We start from the raw sequence: 21,937 nt of genomic DNA on the forward strand, positions 1-21,937 counted from the left end.
GTTAAGCAATGGATTTTTGTTTCATATTCTATTCAGTATAAAAGTGTAGGCTTAAATAAGTATGTAAATTATTAGTAAAATTTAACTGACAAGCAAACATTCTAATGGGGACAGATAAGAAAGTTAAATTTTTTTCTTCCAGTATGTTAATAATGTCAAAAGAAGTGCTTATACAAATTTTGGCCACTCAACCGCAATTACGAGGCTGTCCAGAAAGTGATTTTACCTGGGGACGTTTACAGAAAAAACACAATTGCATGGAAAGATTTACTGAAACAGATACAGCAATTGTTGCGCTATTTGTCAACATATCACCCACTGAAATCGAGCCATTTGTCATTCCATTGGATCAATTTTTGCATTCTTGTGTTGTAGAAGTCAGCTGCCTGGGATCGGAACCAGTATTTGACAGCTGTCTGCACCTCTCTGTCGATCCCATGATATGACAAAAGTCTCAGTTCCAGTGGGGAATATGTTGAAAAGTAGCTCAACAATTGCTGTCTCTCTTCCAATAAATTTTTCCAATGAAATTGTGTTTTCTTTAATGGCCCCTGGCGAACTTATTTTTTTTACAGCCCTTGTAATTGCAGATGAGTGGCCAAAATTTGTATAAGCACTTTTTTTTTGACATTATTAACATGGTGAAAGGAAAAAATTTAACTTTTTTATCTGCCCCCATCAGAATGTTTGCTTGTGAGAGAAGCAAGAACAATATAATCACAAAATTTCTATTATTACAATACGCACATACTTTTAAAAGTATACATACTATTAGAAATGTGATGATTCAATACGATGTTTGAAATAAAGTATTAATATGAAAAATAAGAAGGTTGTTTACATTGCATCTGCAGTATAAAAAAGTAACACCAAAGCAAAGAATTTCTTTCCTTCACATGCATAACTGTTACAAATATCCTGTATGTTGAAATTAAAACTATGGTTAGTATGTGAAATTTATTTTGTAATTTTATAAATGCATAAATTATATACACATGTTCCTCTTAATTTAAACATATGAAATAATTCCTCAATAGTAATTAAATTTCTGTTAGGTATTTACATATCTAATAAATATTTAAGTGGCAGCAAACAACAAAACAAACACATAAGTGTACAACTTGAGTATAAGAGCGCTTGCAGACTGCAGGCAGAGTGATGGAGGCAACTTCACTCATGCATCATGCAAAGTTACTACAAAGCTGTTCTCACTTGATCCAAACAATTTTTCTATTACACAGTGAAGAGACATGAGATGGAGTAATCTGTAATGGTTGTAACAATGCATTTAATTGTTAAAGTATTGACATTCCACCTTGCAAGGAGAGCTTCTAGATAGAAAGAAGTGCCCCACGCTAAAACTTCATTATCTATCCTTGCAACAATTTTCTTACCTTTCCTTTGTTATTCTTCTGTGTACAACTGTCAATAAAATGCGATCAGTTGTCACACTGGATCGTGAAGGACATTTCTGACATAAGGAATTGACGTGATGCTAGGAAACTTAGGTTAAGTCTGAAAGAGATTCCAGATTTTCTGGCTTCCTTTGCCAATGGTGATAAAACAACAACAGTGTTTCATTATAACGAAGCAATCATTGCAACGAGAAGAGTGTCAAAACTGTGCAACAATCAGCTGCAATGCAACCATCTTCTATATGTGAATCCTCTTTCAATGCAAAAATGTTCACAATCAAATGGACCCTGACCTACTGGAGTCAGTCTGTGAGCACTCTTAGTGAAAACTCTCATCAAATAATGCGGAAATTTGACGAAGCTATCAACATTTGGAAACTGAGCCATGATATCTACAGCTATATGACAAAGAGAAGAGAAAACATACACCCACCAGTACAGTAGATACAAGCAGAGGACAGGTTAGCTGCGTTGCACAAGCTGGCAAATGGAAAAGAACAAAATTTAGTTGTGGACACCAGAACAAAGGTGACAAAGAATCCTTACATGGATTCTTACATCTTGTTCCCAAATGATGGCTCACAGGAAGGTAATGTGTTTCAACTTACGTCTTTGAACACATTGCACTAAAAGAATTATCAGCTTTCTTTTCTTTTTTTATGTATATACACATATAAAATGCAAAATGTAATATTGGAGTAGCAAAACTGTGTTAAATCATATGGGACGTGTTCCCATCTCTATTTGTGCATGCAGCACAATACCTCAAAGTGCAAGAATTGGTGTTGCAAGTCCACTGAATTTAAAAGCAGAAAATGTACACATTACATGTCACAGAACAGTGTGACAACAATTTTTTTTAAACAAATAATTTGAATAAATTGAATGCAAAATAATGTAAAATACAGTATATATTTACCATACAAACATTTATTTTTGGAAATATATAACTTACACTTATTAGAAAGCACGACAAGGTCTGTAGTTTTGAAAACAATTAATTATGAAACCTGCTCTGACGTCACTGTACTGGTCTACATAAGCCCTGCAGTAATTTCCCGTGAATGTGACTGCAAATGTGTCTCACTATAGAAAGCGCCTACAACAATTGTGTTGGATGTACATTAATTGCTCGTTATTTTTATTAATAACCATAATATTAACAGTGATGTGGTCATGCAGTGTCAAATGGTAAATGGCAAGCACAATATGAGTGGTGAGTTGGGTAGGAAATTGAAGACAATGGCGTGGCCAACTGTAAATACTACCAAGGAAACTCATGAAAAATCTTCAGTCTCAATTCAATGTCAGATGATCATAACTATGACATGAGCAGCAATGAAAAGAAGAGAGAATGTCTCAAATTATGAACTGCTAGAAAGAAGCAATTAAAATTCTTATTATTAATCAAGATTATGAGTATAATTTATAAGTTTCCAAAACCAAACTTGCATATTAGCTTCAGATATCTCACTCTAATAGAGTAATCATGTTTTAATTTTTAACATTCAAGTTCCGTGGGATGAATCTCAGCAATTGTTACCTTATTACAATGCGTAAAGAACATCTATCTAATTTCTTCACTGAATCTCCAAGTTCTTTTAACACGTCTATAAGATGTATACAAGTTCCTTTTCTTGTCTCTTCTGAACATACCACAGCCTGAAGGTCTATTGTGCTTGTCAGTGGAACTGGTGATAGCGAGATGATATTTCGCAATTGAATTCGAGGATTCACCACAAGATTACCTGACATTTGTCTTACATTTGGAAAAAACAAACCAGGTAATCAGCCCAAGCAGGATTCAAACCCACGCCTGAGCACACCCTATGATATCGAGTCCATCTCGCTACTGTCTGAGCTTTGCTGGTGGCTTTTATTAGCCTTTTCTCTTAACATATTGGATGACCTTCTTGCTAGCTACCATTTACATAGCTTTAAAGAATTCTAACATTTGAACAGACGTAACTGCAAGATTAAAAAAAATAATAATGGGTTAAATCACATCAAACTAACAAATATTTTTATTTCAGAACTAAAGGCCTTGTCCGGTTTCTAAAGAATTTTAGAAAAAAAAAATGTAATTTTATAAAATATCCTGCAACCAGAACTACTATTTTTCATTAGCATTACGAATATTAAGAACTGAATAGAACCTCAATATCTAAGACAGTAGTATTAAAAAAAAAAACAAAGAAGCTAACATATATAGTTAAAAACTATCTCACCCCATAATTTAGAAATTTCAAAGGATATGTTACTAATAATAGTTATTTACAATACGGACATGTAACCTGCATGAATGGACAAATTTTTCAACAGAGAAAAAATTACATTACACCACCAATGCTTGCTTCCATTCCCTTCTCATTTAGTGCAACTACAGGTGTCAACATTATTAGTCAACATTTGTTAAGAACACGGAACATAACAAATGGGGTTACTGTAACAGATCGATATTAAGATATAATACACATAAAAACAAACATTCACCATAGTGAAGGATGAGTAGTGAGTGTGAAGGTCGATTAAACAAAAGGAAAGCAAGACAAGAAGCATACAGTGATAATGCGCCCCATCTTAGTAAGAAGGAAATGGATAGTGTGGTTACAGAAAGGGGAATAGAACCAATAACCCAAAAGAAAGTTTTAAATTAAAAGAAGTCTGATATCTTTTCAAATGGAATTTAACTCAACCTATGTATCGTTTTGTGTTTATAATTAATCAAATAAGTTGAACTGAAAATTTCATGATCATGTGATGAACTGCATTATAATTCTTACACAGCTGGACAGTGAATATCGTTCCAGGAAATAAAGAAATTTCAGTTAATAATTCATCAGCAAATTAATTAAAAACAAGATAATTTAGTTTTGATATCCTTAATAATGTCAACAACGCATCTCGACATTCAAGAGTACCTAATTCAATGAAGACCCAAATGTAAAGTCTAAACGCACACATTTTTAAGTGTACCATAAAATGAACAATAAAAGTGGAGAAAATACATGCAGAGGAGAGGAAACAGAGATGGAGCACACCTGTATGTTTGTACACTCAAAGTCTTTGCTTCAAACACAAACAATAAAAACAAAAATAAAATAAAAATAGTTATCTTTAATTACATGACAATGTAAAGAACTTACATGAAAATGTTAATACTGAATTCTTTCAAGTCTATGAATGTACAAGACATCATCTAGTTGACTGTAATAGTTGGATTTTTTAACGTAAACCATGTAGAATGACTACTATTTCGTCCATCCAACTGCCAACAAATTAGATGTGTTAGAAAGAAAACACAAATATTTCTTGCCATTGTTTTTTTTTTATTTATTTATTGATAACGTAGAACCAAGTGTTACAGACAGTAATTCAAAAAGTAAAGAAAAAAAAGTTATGCCAAACAAAACATTCTTTTTGTCATCTGCTAATATAAATACACATCATATGAAGCTGACTCTAAGGTGTTGGGCAGTAAGGATGTTAATGTGTCTAGTGATAGAAGAGGCAACTCCTATATATATATGTCTGATTATGAAAATAGATATCTTAAATCTTAGTTGTCTGTTCTATCTCCAAATGCACTTTATCAATGAGACTAAATATTACATTCCTAAACATGACTTCACAATACAAAACATAAAAATATATTACTTATATGAAAGAATCGAATTTAAAAAAGCACTGAAATATATGTAAAAAAAAATTATATTGGCCCAAAATTAAGTTCACCTAGCAATCTACTTATCAACCATAAAAATCATGGTTGTCATGCATAAAATCATGTGCAAAAAGGCCAAAACATGCACAATACCAACATGTTTGTTACATATTTGTAAGAAAGTGAATGCGAGTATGTGAGCTTGGTTCTGAGTGTGAGTGTGTCTTTTATCGAGCAGCATCACTTACTGGAGCTGGAGGATAAGCTCGAACTCCTCCGGGAGGTGGAGCATGTGTGCCGCCTTCTGGATATGACATGTCTGCCATAGGAATATCTTCACCCTATAACAAAAGTGATACAAGAGATACAGTGCTATACTGTATTCTAATGCCACATTACAATGATCATGATTTGTCTTCATTTGTCCAAGAAAAGTAAATGCATCACTTCCTTTAAGAGAGAGAAAAAAAAAAGTACAGTACATGCTATTCAAAGTAGTGGGCACAGTCTTCAATTCAAGGCTTAAACTAAGCTATCTGAACAGATCATAAGAGATTTTAGTCTTTCTTAGTTAAATCTGATCACAGTCTACATTTGCTGTGCAGCTGCAAAGATGCGATGCTGTTCACACACACATAATACTATGTTTTCAGCTGCAGTTTTATATTTCTCTATTCATTCCTCATTGCATTTTGTGGTTATGTTCGTGACGTAATATAACTGCGCAGATTGAAGGGGGGAATAGAATACATTAAAATACATGAAAACCTATTATGCGTTTTGTAATTAAGTGCATGGTTAATTAGAAAATTAGGCTGAAAGTCTGTGTAGTTTGGCAACAGTGCACTGTTGGCTCATCTATGAATACACACACGAACTCAGGCCTGAATAGCAACATTCCGTCCCTTAGTCACTGTGTCAGGGTTGCCAGACCTCCTAATTACAGGAAATAATGATACATTGTGTGTTAACTGCAAAGGACTGTAGAAGGTGGTTTTGAGGAATCGCACCAAATTCAAATTTTTCACATTACAAACTTATTTAAGGAGAATAATTACTTTATGCAGTGGGATATAATCTTAAAACAAGAAACACAAAATATCGTAAGACATTAGTTTAACAAAACTAACGTCATCTTTTTTTGTTTCTTAGAGGATTGTTAATTTTATTATGATTTTAGCTCGCAAATTCCATAAGAGGAAGGGAAAGACAATAAACAGAGTGAAAACGGAAATGACGATACTACGTCCCCCCCCTCCCCATGAAAAGGACGCGAATTATCCACAAAGCAAATTAACTGCATACGAATTATTGGGAGTTGACTGTATTTTAGTATTTGGCATAATGAAAAAAAGCAATCTGTGCAGTTGTTGAAAGTACAACATATATCATAACAACACAATTTATTATTTAACTTTCCATAGTAGAATTTCAAACAGAGTTGCCAACACTGTTCTCGAGAAGAGTGCAGTTGGTTATTATTAAACATTAGGCTTATATTAGTGTTTTTCTCACGGCTATACAATAAAAATAACTCAATTAGGAATTCTCACTCACTAATGTCATGTTACTCCACATGGAAGCATAAGGCTGCACTTGAAATATTAGTTATTACAAAAAATAAATAATAGACCTAACTTAACCACGAGGGTACTAGTTTAATTTTACAAATGCCAATTGCCAAAAAAAAAAAAGAAAATAAAAAATGGTCGGCTTCAGCAGAAATTGTTAGCACAGTGCAATGCAAGCGTCAGAAGACGATGTTTAAAATAAATTACACACTCTTTGGACCCAATACATTAAAGAATAAGTTAGTGTGCACTCAGTGTTGGTTGCTTGACGGTTGTCAGCCCACTTTGAGGTCTGTGGATATAGAGGGAAAAATTGGATCGGTGTCTGGTAGAGTTCCCGGGTAGCTCAGTTGGTAGAGCATTGGTACGTTAAACCAAAGGTCCCGGGTTCGATACCCGGCCCCGGAACAATTTTTCCCTCAAAATTATTCAAATCAACTTTACAGGGAGTTATACCTGAAAGCTTGATTTGCATAATACACGTCACTGTTCATTAACAGAAAGCCACAATTTAAGTCACACGGAGTTAGTGTGCACTCAGTGTTGGTTGCTTGACGGTTGTCAGCCCACTTTGAGGTCTGTGGATATAGAGGGAAAAATTGGATCGGTGTCTGGTAGACTTCCCGGGTAGCTCAGTTGGTAGAGCGTTGGTACATTAAACCAACCATTCGATACCCAGCCCCAGAACAATTTTTCCCTCGAAATTATTCACATTAAAGAGTAGTTTCAAAAAATTTTTTTCTGACACTTGCAAGAAGTTCTTACAACATTGTTCACCCACTCCACCATGGTACTCTAAGGAAACTGTAACTTCATAATGTTCTCTATTTTTATACACTTATGACCATGCATCTTCCTCTTTTGGAGTTCGACATTTTGTTCTCAATTTTATAACTGAAGCAGCTGACAAGTAAACTGTCGCATTTTAACATCTGAAAACCTAACAAGAATATAACAAAATGCATTAAAGTATCGACACAAAGCCACAATAGCTGTGGCTGCAAGATTACTGTGAGCAGGCTTAGAACCTCCTGTCACAACTTTTGCAACTCTCGAGTTGTGCAGCACTAAAATTAGCGAGCTGCATGCTACTTTTGGCTTGTATATGAACACGACGTGCAGATTTTGCAGCTGCAGTATCCCTTAACAATTCTAATCATGTGTGTTGTTCTAAAAATTAGACCCTGGTTCTAAAATGTTTGAGAATCATTGCTGCAAGAAAAAAATTGTCATTTCGCTTAAATAAAGTAACAATTTAAATATACAGTAGCGTGCAAATTAATCCGAACACGACATATTTTTACATTTTCTGTCATTGTTGGCCTCACAGCTGCTCATACCGCTTTAATTGACATTTGTAGTACGTGTAATTCCATTGTTGAAGGTCTGTCATTATTTTTTTTATAATATGTGACATTTTGCCTGTCGTTTTGTACTTATAAGCATTTCAGTTGTGTTGAAGACTTAATACTGCAATCCTGTGTACATTCTGTCGTCTTCACAAATGGATACAACTCCATGAAAACGGTCTAAAATTATAACATTAGCAGAGCATTCTTCTATGACACAGAGGCAAATTGCTGCAGAATGTCACATCGGTTTGGCTACTGTTAATTCGATCATAAAACGATACAGGGAGACTGGATCCATCACACCCCAGAAAAAAAGGAAACTGTGGCCGGAAAAGGAAGACTTCACCTGCAGATGATTGTTTAATTGTCAGGAAAAGTAAATTAAATCCTAGACTAACTGCTGTCGACTTAACCCGCGAGTTAATGGCTACCACTGGGGCGAATATTCACGTCACAACAGTGCGGCGTAGGCTTTTGGAAGCTGGACAAAGGGCTCGTAAGCCTATTAAGAAGCAACTGCTAACCCCTGTTATGTGCAAAAAACGCTTAATATGGGCAAAATTACATCAACACTGGACAGTGAATGACTGGAAGAATGTACTTTTTTCCGATGAGTCTCATTTCGAGGTCCACGGCCACCGTGTTTCTTACGTACGGAAAGGATCCGAAAAAGTAACAGCAACTCATCTCCAACAAGCACCCAAATAGCCCCCTAAAGTAATGTTCTGGGGTTGTTTTACACATGAAGGGCCTGGAGCATTAATACCTATCAAGGGAATGATGAATTCTGACAAATATATTCACTTATTGGAAACCAGAATCGTACCCCAGCTGCAAAAATCATTTCCGGATGGCAGAGGTGTGTTCCAACAAGACCTGGCACCATGCCATACGTCTCGAAAAACTACAGAATTCTTCAACAAGAAGAATATTCAGGTACTCCCCTGGCCAGGAAACTCACCCGACATCAACCCCATTGAGAACTTGTGGTCAATTTGCAAAAGAAGAATGCAAAAAATGGATTGTTTTACAAAGGAGAAGATGATTTCTGCCCTCATTGGTGTATGGTTTCGCAATGAAGAAATGAAGAATATTTGTGGGAAATTAGTGGAATCCATGCCAAATCGTCTCAGAGCTATTATTAGGAACAAGGGAGGCCACATAGATTACTGAAGTATGTCTTAGATCCTTTTTTTTATCCCGTTTGAGTGTTTTTGCATAAGTAATTACGTTGTTTGGATTAATTTGCACGCTACTGTAAGCCAAAGACAATATTTAAAGAGAAAACAATAATTATGAGTACTACAGTACTACTGCTAAGGTCTTCTTTTGGCTTCGCTACAAATTACAACATTATATTAAGACAAAAGTAATAACATCACTTCAAGGGTTATGGCACAAAAATTGTCATAACCAACCACCATTTTATGAATAGATGTGTGTAAGACACTACAGTGACCAAGTGGCTAGAGCTTTCCATGCAAGACACCTGACTTCGAATTCTGGCAAAATCAATTTGGACTACAGTCCATGGACAGGTTCTCTAGGAAGTAACCTTATTTATCCCGTCATTAAGCCATTGCTTCTCTGATATTTGCTAGCAATATCTTTAAGGATAAATAGTTCGGTACTACCATAATGTCAGTGTGACGTCCCAACAGATCTGATAACCAAAGTTTGCAGTATTAAAAATGGAGAATGGTTGAAGAGTGTATGAACATTAAGCCAATTAGCAAGGCATAATAAAATCCACGTTGTATGAGTTCCTACACATACTAATGCCACAGGTAAAGAAGAGGTTGATGCCCAAGACAAGGAAAGGCTCTAAATGCCCCTATTGGACCAAAGCCCTGTACTTACTTACTTACTTACTGGCTTTTAAGGAACCCGGAGGTTCATTGCCGCCCTCATATAAGCCCGCCATTGGTTCCTATCCTGAGCAAGATTAATCCAGTCTCTATCATCATATCCCACCTCCCTCAAATCCATTTTAATATTATCTTTCCATCTACGTCTCGGCCTCCCCAAAGGTCTTTTCCCCTCTGGCCTCCCAACTGACACTCTATATGCATTTCTGGATTCGCCCATACGTGCTACATGCCCTGCCCATCTCAAACGTCTGGATTTAATGTTTCTAATTATGTCAGGTGAAGGATATAATGCGTGCAGCTCTGCGTTTTGTAACTTTCTCCATTCTCCTGTAACTTCATCCCTTTTAGCCCAAAATATTTTCCTAAGAACCTTATTCTCAAAAACCCTCAATCTCTGTTCCTCTCTCAAAGTGAGAGTCCAAGTTTCACAGCCATATAGAACAACCGGTAATATAACTGTTTTATAAATTCTAACGTTCAGATTTTTTGACAGCAGACTAGATGACAAAAGCTTCTCAACCGAATAATAACAGGCATTTTCCATATTTATTCTGCGTTTAATTTCCTCCCGAGTGTCATTTATATTTGTTACTGTTGCTCCAAGATATTTGAATTTTTCCACCTCTTCGAAGGATAAATCTCCAACTTTTATAGTTCCATTTTGTACAATATTCTGATCACGAGACATAATCATATACTTAGTCTTTTCGGGATTTACTTCCAACCCTATCTCTTTACTTCCTTCAAGTAGAATTTCCGCGTTTTCCCTAATCGTTTGAGGATTTTCTCCTAACATATTCACGTCATCCGCATAGACAAGAAGCTGATGTAACCTGTTCAATTCCAAACCCTCTCTGTTATCCTGAACTTTCCTAATGGCATATTCTAGAGCGAAGTTAAAAAATAAAGGTGATAGTGCATCTCCCTGCTTTAGCCCGCAGTGAATTGGAAAAGCATCAGATAGAACAAAGCCCTGTACTGGCCTTCTTATAAGTACTGAATTCTGAGCACAGATAGAAGATCTTTATAAGAAATTCCACAGGTCTTATAGTGATGTACCAGCCACGAGACAGTCTAAACTTCTTATCTAAGGACCATGGCCTGACTTCAGTCAATCCGTCCTAGCACTAAACAGAAGTATGACTATTGATGACAAGTATACTGCCAGAAAAAAAGACACAAATCATGGGTTTCATTAATATGATCTTGCATGAAGGCTTCTTCACACATCCTGCTCGTGTCCAGAACTGGATGTAATTGGGTGTGACCTTTGGAACCATTCCTTGGTATCCAATGATATAAAAGGGATTAAACCAACCACTCTAAGTAAGTTCACACCTGCCTCTTGAGTTGTCTGTATAACCCTGTATATGGACAATATGGGCCAAATTCTCAGACCTTAGTGCTTTAGACTCGAATTAGGTAGATCTATTGGTAGAAGAAGAAAAAGAACATCGAAAAGGAGATTCTCATGGTCCTATATAATACTCAAGATAAAACAAAGGGGCATAATACCAGACATTATATTTCACACACCTTCTTCACAACAAAATATCTAAAGGTTTTACACAATATTACATAATTTGCAATGCACACTTGTCCCAGATAGCTGAAAGCATGAAAGCAATTGGGATTTGACTATGTACTAAGCAATGGGTATGTGTGAGATGATTGTGTGCAGCACAAAAGTATTCAACCCACTTCAATTCATCATGTTGCAATCACTATGAGTCGTGATAATTTCTAGTGTCTTTGTTTTTATAATAATACATTTGGGTGGCATAGGTAGTGATGTTGATAGTGACAATATTGCGGGGAGAGTAAATCTGAAGATGACAGAAAATTGGATGGTACAGCTGTGGCAGTTTAGAGGTAAATGGTTACAGTCAATACTTTCATCTCAGCATGTTCATGTCTGTATTGAACTTCTCAAAAACTCTCTCCATAACGTCATCCATGCTTGCAGGTATCTAGCAACGAGTCTAAACATGAGATTATTACTGGCGGAAGAGAAAGAATTCAAGGGAAAAAATCACTGTGGTTATTTGACGGAGAAAGCAGAAAGGTAGAGAGGGAGATGGACAGACAGATAGGTGGACAGACAAAAGCCACGTGAAAAATATTCGTCAGTATCGTGGTTGCTGAAAATATTGCATGAAAATCTCGAAAAGGATTTTTGCACAATCATAATTTTTTATGATCCATATAGTAAAACTGAAATATGTGACTCAAGCACTGTCTGTGTAAATGTCAACTTACCCGTTGATAAATGGAAGGCCCAGGACTCCGAGAAGCACTATTCATGTTGGTAGATCGTTGCATAGTTCGATCTTCATACCGTGTACCTCCCTGGCTAGCCATTGGACGATTCAATGTGCTGTTTGCATTATTTGGAGAATTTGGACCTGCATTTCTTGCTGCAACTGTTTTTGTTACAAAGTCTTGTTCTTTCCAACCATGCTTTTTGTACACTTCTCTTAATTCTTGATGCTGCCACATTGTGAATAAAACTTGACCTGCAAACTTGAGCACCCTTGGTGTATACTTCTGCCGCTGCCGTGTAATGTTCATTAAACGTTCAACACCACCAGCTTCAAGCAAAGACCTGAGAAACACAATGCATTACATAGCAGTAAGTTATGATAAAATAAAAGTCAGGGATACAAAAATAGTAGTAATAATGTGAACAGAATCTTATGAGACTTGAAATGTATGATTTTTTTTTTTAATTTTTGTTGATATGGTTACCAAATAATTTATTACATTTAGCAATAGGCTATCCGACATTTCCATGAAGGAATTAAAAAGATACAAAACAGTTCACTCATGCTAGTCGATCTAAGGATAAAAAACCCCATTTCTCTTTAATTGTAAGCCTCTTATTACACTTCTCAAAGTCAAACTTTGAGAGTTCTATATGGGTAGAGGTGTTCAAAGTGCCAAGTTAATAATTTATTTCTTCCTACAGTAGTTCCAAACATAAAGAAATCATTACAGGTTTGCATTATTACCTTCCCTTGTGATTGTATCTTCTTTATTTTATTTTAATGTAATTAACTGACGAATTACATCGAAATACAAAAATCAAAACAAAAGTAATTTACAAAAGACACATATTAAACAAATTAAGAGGAATTACACGATGTTATAAATTATCACCTATACTATTTACTGTCAACATCAATGAAAGTCTTGGAATGGTAAAGAATATATATTACAGAATTATATTCAATTAATTCTAATCAGTGATTTAGTTGGATTTTTTGGGGGGGGGGGGAGAAACCTTATCAATTTAGCAATTGCCAAATGGACTCTATGCTATAACCGTCTAGTTTGGTATCCTCATGTTTTTGATAGGCATAAATTTTTATTTTCTGGAATGGCATTCTAATGTGTTCCAGTCCAACTAAACCACTGACTAACACGAAGTTGAAAGCATTACTGTAAGGTGGTGGCAATCGTAGTAAGTCGGAAATTAATGTAAATACAAGAATATTTATTCTGAACAAATATTTGAAAGTTTTTAATATGTCAGCTTCCTCTACAAGTCTAAAACAATGATTATATTTTGGTTAATCCACAAGAAGCAAAACTGTTATGGACAATAAAATATTCAAAAAGATGTATCAGATTATATGAAATTCCAGTTACTGTACAAAAGGAAAAAATGGTAGGTTTCACAGTCAGAAGTAAACCCAACATAAGTAGCAAGGGATTAGAATAAACAAACATCACAAGTGATTTAGAATGCAGTATGTTATACTCTACAGAAGTAGTAATGAGAGGGATTTGAGTATTTACAATGTGTCACTGCAGTAAAAAAAAAAAAATGTAATATTGCTCAGCTACAAGATGGTATTATCATAATAGAAGGCGTGAAAATGAGGGAATCTGTTAAATGTTATGTTTTATTTAACGACGCTCGCAACTACAGAGGTTATATCAGCGTCGCCGGATGTGCTGGAATTTTGTCCCGCAGGAGTTCTTTTACATGCCAGTAAATCTACTGGCATTTAAGATCGAACCCGCAACCGTGGGCATAGAAGGACAGCGCTATACCAACTCGCCAACCAGGTCGACATGAGGGAATCTATCTGCAGAATCTATTACCAAGATTTAATCTATACAGAATTGGACATTAAATGTAATACATAGTTAGTACAGACGTGGTGAGCATGAGCAAAAGAAGAACAAATGCCATACAGTGGAGAGGGAGGACTGGAGCTGAAGAATTGCTGTAGTTTTTGAAGACATTCTCTCAATGTCAGTGCATTTATCACTTCATCTCTCATAAACAAAAGAGAGTGATTTCAAGTAAATCACCATTTTGTATTACTTTTCATTTTTTTTTTTTGTAAAATAATATTAAATTAAATTTTCAACATGACTTATAGATATTAAATATGAATAAATTCCTTGCAAGAGTTTGGAAGAAATAGCTGTACGTGCATAATAGGCAGGCAGAAAAACAGGTAGATGTCATGCCAAAATCCATGTTCACAGTAACAGAAATATTGACGTGTATTTTCTATGAAATTCTCCAAAACGATTAGTAGAAACATCGTAATACTTTCTCTTTTCTATTTCGGATAATGAGACGGTAATAACTGAATATATTACAGTGCTTTTCTTTCACACTGCGGCCAGTGCATGGCGGTTCACACGCCGGCCGCTGCAACTCGGACTCCCATCGAAACAGTTATTATATCCCCGCAATCACTTCATGTTCTCATAGTTACAGTTACACTTACAATGATAATAAGCACATACCTTATCATAAGAGATGTTGGAAATGTCCTTCTCTATCCACACATTTCTGGCATCTTCTCAGGAAATTTTCTTTCACGTTCGAGAGTTCAATATCCGAAATTGAGTCAATTTCTCGCTTGATGTTTTCTTTTTGAGTTCTTCCATGTATGGGGGTTTGTTGCATACACTTTATTTTTCAAGTTCCCCCATAGATAAAAATCGCATTCAGTTAAATTAGGGGATTGTGTTACTCTTCGCTTTCTATCACAAATCAACCCTGTTTCCCTGAATTTGTTCACAAGTCTTTGCACAGTTTCTCTGTGTGGGATAGGTAAACCAGGAAATTGTGTTTCAAATCACCTTCTAACTTCCCTAACGAGTTATGTTATGTGTCGTACATAAAAACCCTTTGTGGTAATGTGTAATGGTGTCGAGGCATTATGGAAAACTGCGCAAGCATTGATAATACAGTGAAACCTGTTCAAGACGGAAGTGACATGGTCCTAATTTTTTTCCGTTGTGGACAGGTTTCCGTATTATTCAGGTGTGACATTAAAATGGAATATTTTGTCATTCATATACATGAAAAACAAAATGGCATGTCCCAAACTGCAAGAAGTACAAAATATTCCATTTAACACTCATCACATTAAATCAGCTTTCTGTCGCTTATTACATTGGTGAATCATCTCGATTAAAATCTCATTTTCTGTATAAATATTATCGTAACTCAGTCATCAGTCATTAAACATTACTAAAGTTTACTAATCTCATTCATTTTAATATCTAACACTATACTCTAATACTATACTGCATATCACTGCACATTATTAGTTAAGTGGACTAGAAGCCATCTATTAGAAGCCTTGAATTCTGGTTTATTTCATTTCTTTCCCAGTTCAATAGCTTGCTTTGCAGAACAGATCCAGAAATTGGCTTGTTCTTTGAAAGGTCATGAAGAATCAACTCTCATAACAGTTCATTTATTTTCACATAAACAGTTGCCTTCTGGTTCCTTTTGTGTCACCAATATTGGCCGCACGCCACTCACTCATTATGATCTTTATTTTTTAAAGTGTCACAACTGAGTTTTCCACAATTGAACTTCAATATTATTTCACATAGACTTTGTTTCTAATTTTCCTTTATCTCGATAACTTTTACTTCATCACTTAATTTTAATGCCACATTTTATGCAACTTTTTTTTTTTACCTGGAAATCACTACACTTGCGCTCTGTTTAGCTACGACAGTATACGGGTGTGAAGCATTGAAAATCTTTGAAGGGACTTGTCTGCCTAGTCAACAGGGTAATAAAATTTATGACAGACAGGCCAACACACCCTCATACCCTCTAGAATTTTGCAAAGAAAACTTGTTTTTATCTTAGTGACCTGCATATTTCGTATATTCCTTGAAATTACATGCCGTTTCAAAATATAATTACAAAATATAGTGTGTCCAAAATATTGTTTCCGTTTTGAACAGTAGCAGACAGTTTCCGTTTCCGCATTGGACAGTTTCCATTTTATTCAGGAAAAATTACACATAATACATACAAATTTCGCCGGGACCAATAAATTGTTCTGAAGTAGACAGGATTCTGGATTATTCAGGTTCCGATTTGAACAGGTTTCACTGTACTTGTAACTTAATTAGCACTTAAACTCGTACATTTATATAAATGGAATAGGAACGAAACAAATTTGACAATTGCTTCGTATACGCATGGAAAAAGAGCGAAACAAACTAATAACACTCGTAACTTAATTAGCACTTAAAACTCGTGCATTTATACGCATGGAACAGGAACTAAACAAACTTGACAATGCTTCATATACGAATGGAACAAGAACGAAACAAACTGATAACACTCGTAACTTAATTAACACTTAAAACCCGTACATTTATACGCATGGAACAGGAACTAAACAAACTTGACAATGGCTTCATATACGCATGGAACAAGAACGAAACAAACTGATAACACGTAACTTAATTAGCACTTAAAACCCGTGCATTTATACGCATGGAACAGGAACGCAACAAACTAGACAATAGCTTCAGTGCAACTGCTGTTCACTCACACAATCTGCAAATCTTATGAGTGGGCGACAGGAGTCCCAGCTATGGGGATATAACTGTTTCGGCAGGAGTCTGAGTTGTTGCGGACACCATACAAGCCACCGTGCGCTGGCCGAAGTGTGAAAGAAAAGTATTGTAGATATCCATTCATGAAATTTCCATGAAAGAATGCAGAAAATAGCAATCATTTACAATACCCATAACTACATGTTTTTTATCGACATTAAAGGTCAGCCCTTCGTTCAATATGGGCATGTGTGACAAATTTCTATGTATAAACTGAGAAATGTGTACAGTAGTGGCAAAAAAAACCGGACCAAATCTTGTAGCTGATTTCAGAGCCTTGTTCACTCCAGAGCACGATAGACTGGTAACTAAGACTTTCGTGGTTCGAATCCTGCCTGGGAAGGAAACTTTTTTTTTGTTCCTTATTCAAATTTATTCCCAATACTTTTCGATTGCTGGTAAAATTCATGTTCTGGGAATAATAAGTTAATTAAGTCGTAAAATATCGCTGCAGTCTAAAAGTACTGAGAATAAATTTGAATAAGGAACAAAAAAAGTTTCCTTCCCAGGCAGGATTCGAACCACGAAAGTCTTAGTTACCAGTCTATTGTGCTCTGGAGTGAACGAGGTTCTGAAATCAGCTACAAGGGTTGGTCCGGTTTGTTTTGTCACTACTGTACATTTAGAAAGGAAAAAAAAAATACTAAGTGTGGGAGAGAGACATGTAAAAATGAAGTTCTATTGTACAAAGTATGTTTCTTCAATTAACTTAAGTTTCTTTCGATCATAAATGGATAGAAGGATGTTTAATTATAAATGGAAACACAACAATTGTCCTGAAAAGAAATTGCTGAATTATCGATCTCCTTCCTTGTTATTAACACAAACCTTGAAAATTCTGCATTCTTCTTTATAACTTCATTCAGAGTTGCAAGCACAGCTGCTATCGTGTCGTCCGATGTGCCCTGGTCATGCTGAGGATTTCCCGATGGCAATTTCTGCACAAGATCCCTCATAGCATATTTGCCTAAAATTACCAAGAAAACAGAAGATAAATGTAACAGCACGTGCAGCTTTAATGTTCCTACAGAATGTTCTCCAATGTGAGAGACTGTCCGCTTTGTCCACTTTGGTTAGGCTATGTATGTACATCCAACATGCAATATGTGTTGTAGCAGTGATGCTTGGCGAAGTATATATGAGACAATCGATGCTCTGTAAATACGCAAGCTGTGAGCTCATTCGCAGTCTCATCAGTTAGATATCTGATTCTAGTTAGAGCAGTAACATCATTAACAAGATTCTCAAGAAAGACTTTGTGAATTTTGTAATTTGTGGAGTAAAACTCACTTATTTAATAACCTTTTTAAAAACAGTAAAACCCCGATAAGATGCTGTTCAAGGGACTGGGTGTAAACCACATATTAACCGGGACCATGTATTAGGCGGGTATACTAATTTTGACTTATAATACAGTATCTATGAGCATTTTTCTTTATTGAAATACATGATTCATGAAAGGTAATATAGTATTACTCAATTATGTAATTACTGTACTGTACGTCAAAGACATTTACAATATGTACTGTACTTAATTCTTTCGGAAAAAAGTCATTTATAGTTGTTTGCCATGTGTGTGTTCTCCAAGTCCTCATGTTTACCACACTTCAGTTTTCTGTGATTATATCCTCCCGACGACGTCGCAACTACAGTATAGTGATTGAGTCGCAATTTTTTATTATCGTTCTTAATATCGAAGATGGGATTCCTAATGAATCAGAGAGTTGTTTCGGAGTAAGAGTACTGTTCTCATCGTACTTTCGTAAGATTTCCAATTTTTCCGACAAAGAAAGCGCTTTTCGTTTAACACTCATTGTAATCACATTCACAGACATTTCAATACACAAAAGACAACAAACTGCCCAGCAAAAATTTCCAGAATTTTATTACAGCCGAGTGAGGAATGTTGTTTGAGAGAGAGGGTTAGCAAGAGGGTGAGGTATTGTAACTGTATGTAGGCTTTAACCACGCAGATAAGGAGTCGAGTAAGAGAGCGTAAGAAGAGAGTGGGGTATAATAAGGTATGAAGTATGAAGGTTTAAATGCGCAGGTACAGGGTCGAATACCAATACTTTTCAGGTTAATGGCACCAATGAGTTCGGTGACCAAGATGTTTCATTGCTGTTACAGTACATTGCTGAAAATTACATCGAAAATATTCCACAGAAACAGTGTATTATGCGGGACTTGAGCGCAACAAACTGGGTATTTTATACAGGCATTATATATGAAATGTGCAGGGACTGGACAAAAAAAAGCGTATTACACGGGATGGCGTAATAAGCGGGAGCGTCTTATCGAGGTTTTACTGTATCTGCAATTGACTAAGGACACATGTGATTTCTTTTCGAAATAAATTAGAAGAGAGACTAACAAATACAGGATTTATCATGTACGACACAATCGTCTGCCCACATCTCCCACGGCACATCTACCACATATGTCTAGCACGGTTGACGCATCACAGCCCAGCTCGTCTCCCCTGAGTTGTGCGTAAACTAAGTAATGTGACTAGATTAAGCTTACCTTTATTTACAGAAGGTGCTCAAAATTACGTCCTTCTGCTGCTAGAGAAGCCTGGCACCTTTTGAACACGTTATTATACACTTGACGAAATTCTGTTACCGAAATTGTTGAAATCACAATCACTGAAATGCTAAACGAGGCAATGATTTTCTCGGACATTTTTCTAAGATTGCTACTATCTCGTCTAATTTTTTCTTGGTCAGAATACTTGGTTTTCTAGTTTTATTTACGTTTAACATGGATCCAGTCTCTCTTAATTTTTCTAGTAATCTGTATATCGTCGATTTATTGGGAACATGTACGCTGGGAGATTTCTGTATAAAAGCAAGCTGACATTGCACGTACGACTCTGTTCTTGCATAATTTAACACAATAAACACTTGTTCCTCCCTACTGTAACATAGTGAACGAATCTACACACAATAAGAATGAACAAATGTGTACTCAATCACACAGCAAACTAAACTGAACGAGCTGAGTAATACGCACTGTTTACAGCTAAGGCGCCTGCAAGACTAATCTTGTTACGAGAAATGGGGGAGGTCACCAGCTGCGCAACCGGTGAGTGCTACCTTCCTGCCAAGCTAATGCTTTCCAAGCAAAGTCAGAGACCTCCAGTTGCATCGTACATGAGAAACCCATTATTAGGACAAATTGTAAAGAAGAACTCATTACTCTAAAAAACTGGTAATGACATCATACTGCAGTTGAATATAATAATAATAATAATAATAATAATAATAATTTATTTCTCTTATAGACCTAAACTAGCCATGTTGCTATGATATGTGAAACCTGCCAATATCAACACATTACAGATATATAATTACATTCCCTGCAATATCCTCTCAGTCTCAACACACTCATATTTTTGTGCAATAGATTATCCAAGTCCTACAAATCTTTTCTTTGGAAAACTTCTGGTGTTATTTCTTCACTACTCTCTTCTGCAATCCCATTTTGTGTATCCAGTCATACGTCGCATAAACCTCATCTCAGTTGCAGTTATTCCAGCATTATCCTTCTTCCTGACAGTCCACGCTTCACAATCACATGTCAGAATTGGTGTTGCTTAAGTTTTTTTTCTGGTATGCTTTTGGACCAGTGATGGTTTCAATACAGAATTTATGTTACCCTTAGTTTTAACAAATTTACTAACTTGTTTAATATGCCTGTATCATTCCAAGTTGATGATGTATAACCTAAATAATTAATGAATCTGGGCTGAAAATACCAAGCATTTGTTCCATTGTCTATTCTACAGTATACTGAAGCTTACACGAAAAGAATTTAATTCAGTCAATTTAAAAATTTTTTAGTGTACACTTAATAAATTTCATTTTTTAATTTTTTAAATATTTACTTTGTCCAAAAAATCCTATGTAATTCAGACATGCACAATAGATCTCGAACTAGAATATTATCATGCAATGATGTTATAAGATTTCAAAATGAGTATGAATTAGGAGCAGCATCTTGACAGAATTACACAGATTTTTGGGATTTGGTCCCTTTGTGAAAAAAGGTTTTTAGTCGATTTGCGGAATTTAAGAGGGGATAGAACCTCTCTTAAACTTAAAGTTAAGAGATAAATAGAGGGTAGAAGACCTTTGGAGGAAGTGACTGAAGAAAAAACAGCTGTAGAGAAGACGGTACAAGAAGACCCTGCTTCCCCCCTCCCCAAGTTACATATTGATGGTGTTTAGTTAAAAGGGCTTAACCCCCATTTCTTTAAATTAGACCTTTTTTTTTGCTGTAATTAATGAAATTAGTTAAAATTTAATTACAAAATATGAAGATATGTTTCTGATAATAATGTTTACACTCCTACCATATAAGGTAACTAATAATAATGTGTTAAAATTTAATTTTTTTGTTCCAGACAAAATCTTTCTTTTGTGGGTTAAGCACTTTCACGTAAACATCATCAATATTATGACGATATAGATTGGATCGGTGAATGTTTAAAAAATACTGCATCAGTATTTAAGGCTCAGAAAAATTTCATCCCACTGACTGTTTCACAAACAATGAAAATCAAAAGATCGCTCAAGAAGAAATGTGTTAATGTTAAAATAATGGGGACTCTCTTTGTTTCTAAAAATCATAGGTAAAGTGCCAATCATTGATCTGAAGATCTTTCCCAATGACATAGACACACACCACAGTCTACTATATACAGTCGCGAAGCTTGAGGTGTTTTTTTGCAAATCTCGTGATAAAGCGCTCCAAGCGGTTAGCAACTAGAAACAATAGACTATCCATTGTCGACTTTGGACTGTGTAGTATTTCTATCGAGTGCTAGCTCGTTGCGTATTTCACATTGATGCTTGTGAAATGTTCGTTATTGGTTATAATGAAAATGTTAATGGCTAAAATATAATAATTGGAATAATAATATGGGACAAGGAGGAGACGTTTGTAGTGCTATAAACTGTAGCAACAGTAAGAGAAAGAGGCCAGAGTTATCCTTTTTCCGATTCCCGAAAGATTCAGAAAGGTTCCTGGGTTTCCACAAGAATGCTGTGCAGAAACAAAACTGTTAATTTGAAGTTCTTTGTGACTGTTAGAATACATTATATCCTTAAATTTCACAATGAAATGTTTCAGTATAACCGAAAGGACATTAGATACCGGT

General features: G+C 35.6%; 1 protein-coding gene across 16 annotated transcripts in view; it reads right to left on the bottom strand.

Moving 5' to 3' along the window:
• The window catches only part of p120ctn (adherens junction protein p120), a 258,208-nt gene that overhangs the window by 44,691 nt on the left and 191,580 nt on the right, over positions 1–21,937 (bottom strand). For 14 of the 16 annotated variants that reach the window (XM_069837251.1, XM_069837248.1, XM_069837246.1 and 11 more), the window contains 3 exons: positions 17,602–17,740; positions 12,133–12,478; positions 5,328–5,420 (listed from right to left, as the gene is read on the bottom strand). In XM_069837251.1, the coding sequence (XP_069693352.1) occupies positions 5,328–5,420; positions 12,133–12,478; positions 17,602–17,740 (578 nt within the window). Of the gene's footprint in view, positions 1–1,848; positions 1,896–4,599; positions 4,684–5,327; positions 5,421–12,132; positions 12,479–17,601; positions 17,741–21,937 lie in introns of those variants that run through there. The other 2 variants (XM_069837254.1, XM_069837252.1) reach the window with 2 other exon arrangements.

The sequence above is a fragment of the Periplaneta americana genome, chromosome 10 (assembly GCF_040183065.1).
Source record: "Periplaneta americana isolate PAMFEO1 chromosome 10, P.americana_PAMFEO1_priV1, whole genome shotgun sequence".
Taxonomy (NCBI): domain Eukaryota; kingdom Metazoa; phylum Arthropoda; class Insecta; order Blattodea; family Blattidae; genus Periplaneta; species Periplaneta americana.